Raw genomic sequence first — 8,192 nt, 5'->3', positions numbered from 1 at the left:
AGCAGCTCCAGCTTCTGCTTTGTAAACTGATCTTGCAAGATTTTGAAATTGAGTTCCAGCGGTCCTATGAATTGTTTCAACGTCAAAATAGAAAATGATGAAATCTTAGCTACATATGCACCAAACTGATTAAAACCATTCTTTACATTAGGTCGAAATGGCCATGTTTCATATCCTTTTCAGCGAGAGACGCTCTTTCAAGAAGCTTTCTGCTCTCCTTCTTCATTAAGTCAACAGAAAGCCTCAATTCTTTGACATTCTTTTCTGCTCTGATGAATTGTGCCTGCCCACAGTTGTAACCATATGAATAACCAGGATTTAAACAATGACTCAGGTATTGAGAACACTTGGGATTATGAAAGCTAACACAAAAATGAGACACTAGTTTCATCTTGTCTGCATATATAAAGTGAAAATTTTCTGATATTTGAGATATTAGTATACCTCCTCACTTCGAAGTCGGCCCAGTGTATGTCGGAACATAAACCTTCTAGGGCCTGCAAACAACCGGCATAGCTAGCTAGTGTGAGTTCTCTCTCTATATATACATATAAAATAACGAATGACACAACCCAGGGGTGAAGAGAAGGCATGTTACCCTGACTTTTGTAATTTGTTTTTCATACAGTCATTTTTTCTAATTTATTTTGAAGGTTTCATCGTTGCCACCAAATTCTATAATGTCAGTTTTGTCTCGATGCCTCTCAATTGAGAGTTTCTTCTCATTAAATAGGAATTGTTTCCCTAATTACAATGTAAATATCTTCTATCAAATCTCTTAATTATATCACTTCCCTAATACAGCCAAAACATCCTTCCATACTTACTGCCCAAATTCTATATTTACAACATAAGAAAGGAATGTAATTATGTACATGATATGGTGACTGATTTGTGATACACTGACATCCCCCTCCAACTGATACTGATCGATTGAAAACTATTAATTTGTCAACCATGAGCTGATGTTGAAGGCGACTAAGAGCTTGGGTGAATATGTCAAACGGTCACAAGATCTAAAGAAATGTGAGGAAGTGTAATCACTTGTTGATCAAATATTTCTCGAATGGAGTGACAATTAACTTCAATATGCTTGGTCTGCTCATAATAACAGATTAGGAGCAATCTGAACGGTGCTTGTTGTCAACATAAAGAGAAGTGGAAGTAAGATGTAAAAAACCAAGTTCGCCCGGCAAGTGTCGAAGATACACAGACTCCAAGCAAGCAGAGGACATAGCCTGATATTCAGACTCGATGGAAGACTTCGAGACATGATCTTACTTCTTACTCTTCCAAAAGATTAGAGCATCGCCGAGAAACATGCACCAAACAATAACCAAACGTTGAGTATTCGCTCAGCCAGCTTGATCAACATCAGTAATGAAGAATACGTCGCATAGCAACAAGGTAAGAATGTCGAGGGGCTTACATAAGCTTACTAACTCGCTAGACTGCAAAAGAGATATCAAGCCTGCAATCGTCAAATAATTCAAATTTCTTACCAATTGTCGATAAAGCGAAGGATCAACTAAAAGTTCTCTCTGTTTGGCAAAGCTTCAAATTTACCTCCATGGTTGTGTGAACTAGGTTACTTGACTGAAGCCTAGCGGACCTAACAATCTCGTGTATATTTATGCTGATGCACACAATGTGCCTATAGAATTAGTGCTTACTTCAAGGCTAAGAAAATATTGTAATGGATCAAGGTCTTTCACGTGAAAGGAATTTCGAAGATGCTGCTGCTGTACCTCCTCAACTGTCTATAGATCAGAACCTATAATGACAATATCATCCACATATACTAGAAGAACCACAATCCCAGTAGTAGTTTTTCAAATGAAAAGAGATGAATACATCTGACTTTGGATAAAAGTAAAATCAAGCAAAATATTGAGGAAATTCTTAAACCATGCCCGGGCTGCATCTTTTAACCCATATGGTGATCGTTTTAAAAGGCAAACATCAAAGGAGGAATGGGTGAATAGGTCGAGAGAAGGAGTCATGTATACTTCTTTGAGGTCCTATGTCGAAAAACATTCTTGACATCTATCTATCGGAGAGACTATCCTTGGGATGCAGCGATGGCAATGATAGTGTGCACTATAGTAATCTTAGTGGTGCAAAAGTCTTTTCATAATAAAGGCTATATTCCTGTCTATTGCCAAGTGCCACAAGACGTACCTTATGTTGTTCTATAGAACCATTAGCATATAGCTTTCTTGTGTAAACCCGTTTACATCCAATAACTTTCACCCTATTTGAACCATAACCAATGTCTCAAATATGATTATCCCAAAGAGTCCGAAGTTCATCATTCATAACTTGCTTCCAACATGCTTGACTAGCAGCCTGAGAGTATGATTTTAAAACAGATAGTATCAATAGTAGCCTGAAGTGCAGTATATTAGAAACCATACTTATCTGGAAGACGAGTGACATGACCAGAGTGTTGAAGTTCAAGCTCTAGACAGCTAGGAACTAGTTCGAGATCAAGCATTAATTTGGGATCAAGCAGTGAACGTAGTAGGGAACATCTTTGATACACAATTCCTAGTTTAAAACATTCAATATAATAAGACTCAACATCAAAAGGAGGAAGAATGAAGGTGTCAGGAGGGAAACACAAGTGAAAAAATTATTGGTTTTCAAGAAAACCACATTTTGAGAGATACGTAGCTTATTAGCATTCACATTGTGACATATAAACCCCTTATGTGTGGGACTGCATCCCATGAAAACACACTGTGTGGCTTAGGCCGTAAGTTTGTAATGTTCAGTAGGTGGCAAACGATTAATCAAATATACAGCCATAGATAAAACTTTGAACCAAAACTTAGAAAGCACAGAAGATTCAATCAGTAAAGTACGAAAAACATCTAAAATGTGAAGATTCTTACGTTCTGCAACACTATTCTATTGGGGAGCATAAAAACAAGAGCGTTAAGAGAGAATTCCTTTTGTTAAGAGAGTCCTAAAAATCTTTGGGCAAATATTCCCCCGGAGTCAGAACGTAATATTTTAATGTTAAGTGAAAAATTGAGTCTTAACATAAGGAACAACTGTCTGAAAGATTGAGAAGCTTTGGCTTTGGAATGGAGAAAATAGACCCAAGTAAAACAACTATAATAATCAACGAATGTCACCAAATACTTGTACCAACTATGTAAAAGAATCGGGCTGACACCCTACACATCAGTATGAATAATCTCAAAGCAAGCAGAAGCACAACAACCATGATTAGGAAAAGGTAAAATTTTGCTTTTACTTAATTTGCATGTAGCACAGTTAGAAGATAAAGAAATTGAATCTTTATTACCCGAGTGACCATGTTTCACAAGATAAGCCAAAACAGTATGAGATGTCCCAATTTCTTATGCTAGACATTAGAGTTATGAGCTACAGCAGTATAAGCAAAAGATATAGTACTAGGAATGGAAAACTGGAGAGGAAACAAATGTTCCACTTTAGGCCCTTCCGTGATCAGTTTCCCCAATGCTTGATCGAACACAAGACAACCATCACACCCACATCACAATTATTATCCATTAATTGTCCAACAGAAATCAAACTTGTAGATAAATCAAGATATATAAACATGCTATTAAATGAAGGCCCTAAATTCCTGACTACAGTTATTGGTAACGTGCTACCATTGGCTATCTCTATGTGTTGCTTACCTTCATACTTTCGAACATTAAGTTATTCGTATTTTTAGTCATATGATTTGAAGCAGCAAAATCAACCAACCAAGAAGAAGAGAGCAAGTTTCGCTTACTTTGCAATCCTAAGGCAGAGAAGGCAAAAAATAAAAAAAATCATCTTATTCATTTATTGCACCATCTTAAGTGGAAGAGTGAATGAACTGCTTATAGAGCTTTGACCACTAGCTAGGGTCGATTGAACATTAGCTTGAAAAGCTTGAGCCAAGCATATTTGAGGCTGCAAGCAATAATCCTTAATGATGTGTTCCTTCCTTCTTGCAATAATTGCAAAATTTCTTGCTACAATGCTTGGAAATATAGCTAAACTCCTTGCAGGTGTAGCACTACGATTGAGATTTGGATTTTCCTCATCCTTGGGCAACATATGCAACATTAATAACCTCTGAGGACACATTTGATTGCAATCATTCCAAGTTTGTAGCAAGACGCTGTTTCTCATGTAACAATTCTCCTACTTAAATATCCAATGATGGAACTAGATTGCAGTTGAGAAGGCTAGCACTAATGGTTTCGAACTTCGATTGCAGCTTTATAAGAAATTGATCCCTTCGATTTTCTACTTGAATTTCTTGTCGGGAGGCTAAAGCTTCTTTAGGAGCATTGAAATGAATTATGCCAGAGTATTCGCTTCATAAATTAGGTAACCAACATAAAATAGGTCAATAGGAAGGTTACCTTGACTGTATAGTGCAATCTCCAATTCCAACCGAAACTTTTGTGTCAAGTTTCCTTGATTGTAGACAACTCTGGGATAATCCCACATCTCCTTGACAGTGGTGAATGAGCAAAGATTGGGTATCATATGATGTTCAAGTGATCTCAAAATCTAGGTAATAATGCGAGCATCTATACTCTCCCATTGTTCTATCTCCTTTGTCTCTATAGGAGTTATAGATGACCCATCGAAATGTCCCCATACTTCTTTGCCTTTTTATAAAAATTTTAAATTGAAACTCCCATGTGGAGTAATTTTTGCCATTTAAACGGTAGTATTTTCCGTCAACATTATAAACACAAGAAGCCCAAAAATTATACAGAAGATTATTTTATCAAGCAATAGCAGCCCAACAGCCCACTATGTAGCCAATTAAATCAAGTTATAACAATATAGTTTCCCAACAACCAATAATAGTCTAAAGCAACAATAATAGCCCAAAATATCAGCCCAACAGCAGGCTGAAATATCAAAGACTTAACAGCCCAACAACAATAATAAAAGCCCAAAATAGCAGCCCAACAACAGGCTGAATGATCAAAGACTGAACAGCCCAAATCAATAACAATAGCCAAAAATAATAGCTCAACAACAGGTTGAAATAGTAACAGCCCAAAAGAAACTTTACGAAAAAAACCTCAAAGCACAGCTCAAATCTTCCTTATTCCAAAACAAACTAACACCTTGAATCCAGCCTCAAGTGAAGCTTTCATAAAACACTTTAAGGCTAAGCCTCAAGGGGACTACAATGTTTGACCATTTGTCTTATGTTCTCTGAACATTTTGTTTCTGGCCTTAGAATTTTTGGGATACTTCTTCGTAATGTAGGATGTTTTACGAGTTTTTTAATTTTCATTTTACACACAGAAGGGAAGGGAAGGGAAGGGAAGGGAGAACACATGATAGCTAGTGGAGAAAGATGATAAAGAATGAGGAGAAACTAATAGTGATGAGGAGGATGATGTTGATGATTCCCTTAAAAATCCTATTATAATTTTGTTGTTTATTAACATGAGAACTTATTATATGATACTTTATCAATCTGTTTTGTATTTGTGTGCTCGTTGAACTTCTAAATTTCTTATTAGGATTTTCTAAGATGCTATATTATTTATTATAAGCGTCTTTTGTGTATTTTAATATCATTTTAAATATTATATTGGTTTATCTTGAGGCTTATGCCTCACTTGAAGAAAATAAAATGCCTCGGTACCCAATGAATCCTTTTACATTATGGTCATTCTTTCCCTATTCTCCCCAACTATACCTTCTGTTACAGCATTTTAAGATTTCTAGCTTCACCTAGTCAAGAGTTTCCAGCTGTCTTGAATGTAGTGAATGAAAAGCTCAAGGCCACTGACACAAGAGCGTGCCGGGCTATCTAAATCACTTTTTTAATAAATATATATGGATAAACTATAGTTAGGAGGGTAAAAGTATCATATATAAATACAGATACACTGCTTTTAATCCATTACATATCATAAATAAACAATCACATAGAAGAGATACTACCTTTGTTAAGCCCAGAAATCTCCTTTGAATAAGAGAAATATTATTAGGTGCAACTCTCTAGCTCTCAAATTTTAGATTTCAAATTCCATTATTGCAAATAATTTTCCAAATATCTTTTCCACTTCAAAAGGATCTAAAAGGAAAATGAAAATGGTGAGAGGTTTAATGAGAAAACTCATTGCCTCTCACTATCTATCGCCAAAGATGGCGCAACAACTCTGCCACCTCAACATACATGTGTATGGTATTGTCTCTCGCTCTCACACTCCAACCATGTGACGTCCAATTGGTAATACTGGAATTGGTGACATGAAGACTCAGACAATGGGGAAGCTTCACAAGACTGCTTCATCCTTTCAGTTGCTGATGCATCTCTTTTGTAATTTTGTTCATACTTTAAAAGTTAAGGAAAGGGAAGAAAGTGAGAATATCGATAGTGATTTTGTTGGAGTAATTAGTAAAGGTGGCATGTTACTCTTTTCCTTGCTAAAAGTTGGGAAAAACTTGTCTATTTTGCTAGTACACAACCTACTAGCAAAATAAGTATATTTTTCCTTAATGTAAGAAAACAAAAGTTGCTTATAAGCACTCCCAAATTGTCTAGACAAAGAACAGAAAAAAGTCTATGTTATAAATAAGCTCAACCAAACTTTATCTAAGTGACAAGTTCATGTTAGGACCAATTGGTCACCATGTCCACCTAACAATAACTTGAATATAAATTAGTCCTCGTTAAAAAAAATATATATATCCAATGAAGCTTAAAAAATTGTCATAACAGATTTTCAAATATAATTCTTTCGACTATCAATACAACTGTAAATTTATATTATCATTACATCTAATTAGAGGTATTTGTATGCCTAATCAAGACAGCGTCCCTATCTCTTTCCCTCCAAGATGAAAGAAAGGAGTGGAGTGCACACGTACCACGCATAAGGAGGAGGGCAGCTGTAACAGCAACTCCACCAGCCACAGCTGGGTGTTCTCTTGCTCTATTTAATTCATCTGATATAAAATTGGAATTGGAAGATGGTAAGTAAATTAACAAATAAAGCACATCACATAATGAGAGTGAGGGCACAGACAAGCACCTTTAGCTTTGTGAAAGAAAGCTTCTTCGTGAGTTTTGTAACGGGATCTTATTTGTGGGATAAAATCCTGCAAATTATAGAACGAAGATGAAAGGTATACACTTGTTGAAAATAAATCAGACTAAAATATGTGTAGATAGGAATAAGAAAAGGGTGGTGCATACTTGGATCGTGCGGAGATGTGTTGAAGATGATTGCTGGAGTGAGCGGGCAGAGCGAATGGCGGAGTCCGTGGACTGCTGGACGGTACGGGGCAGATCCTCCGAGATGTAAGAATGCCATGGCTTCTCTACTGTCTGATCTACTGGTGACGGTGACGGCGGCGTAGGGGCCTCTTCTCCCATCTTAATTTCGTATCTTCTTGTCTCGCGATGACATTTACTTATAATTATATTTCAGCTCTTGTTTGAGTCCAAAAAATGGTTGTATTTGATTCGATTATCGATTTTAGATTAAAAAATGAAATAATCGAATCTTTCTAAATTGTTAATTTTTTATATTAATTAAGTTGAATTATTTTAATTTATTCCATATAAATTTATCAATTAATTAATGCATAACTATTAATGTCAAGCTCGCAAATGATAACAATACAAATTCCTCTTATTCTAATTATAGCCAAAAAAAGTCTAGAATGAATGTGAGAGTTGTCTAGCAACTCTTTATTGAAAAAACAAAGTGAAAACTTTTCTTTGTAGAATGAAGTAATTTTAATCATTTCCTCGTAGCTTCACTCTTGTATGCTGAAATTGAAATTGTTTTCACCATAAATTGAGTTTGCTTCTTAGTTTATAATATTCAATAAGTTTTATGTATAAGAACTTCAAGCATATAATGAAAGAGCTACATTGAGCTGTAATAATTGGTTATGTTTTTCAAGCGTTATTGGAGTACAGTGGATTGATGAATAGGGATGTCAAACAGGTTGAGCGGTTCATCGACTTGATCTCTCGGCTCGTTAAAATGCCACTCGTGGGCGACTTGCGCTCGTCAAATTGAGCTGAGTAGAGGTGTGGTCCAACGAACCGAGCCTTTGCTCGGCTCATGCGCCTGATGAGCTCTTGGGCTCAGCTCGATTCGGCTCACCGACGAGCTCGTGGCTCGTGAACTCACGAGCTCGAGGGCTGAACTCACGAGCTCGAGGGC

At 36.4% G+C, this 8,192-nt stretch overlaps 1 protein-coding gene across 1 annotated transcript in view; it reads right to left on the bottom strand.

The window, feature by feature from the left end:
- LOC111378275 overlaps nucleotides 1–7,457 on the bottom strand; it is an 8,301-nt gene extending 844 nt beyond the window's left edge. Inside the window, exons 1-6 of the mRNA XM_023001450.1 lie at nucleotides 7,211–7,457; nucleotides 7,047–7,113; nucleotides 6,883–6,960; nucleotides 445–497; nucleotides 147–283; nucleotides 1–64 (exon numbers count right to left, since the gene is read on the bottom strand). Of these exons, the coding sequence (XP_022857218.1) occupies nucleotides 1–64; nucleotides 147–283; nucleotides 445–497; nucleotides 6,883–6,960; nucleotides 7,047–7,113; nucleotides 7,211–7,390 (579 nt within the window). The 5' untranslated portion in view covers nucleotides 7,391–7,457. The remainder of the gene's footprint in view (nucleotides 65–146; nucleotides 284–444; nucleotides 498–6,882; nucleotides 6,961–7,046; nucleotides 7,114–7,210) is intronic.
- Between the last annotated feature and the right edge of the window lie 735 nt (nucleotides 7,458–8,192).

This window comes from Olea europaea, unplaced genomic scaffold, assembly GCF_002742605.1.
Source record: "Olea europaea var. sylvestris unplaced genomic scaffold, O_europaea_v1 scaffold18, whole genome shotgun sequence".
Taxonomy (NCBI): Eukaryota; Viridiplantae; Streptophyta; class Magnoliopsida; order Lamiales; family Oleaceae; genus Olea; species Olea europaea.
Note: the sequence above shows the minus strand (reverse complement) of the source record. Positions and strands in the feature narration are given on the sequence as shown.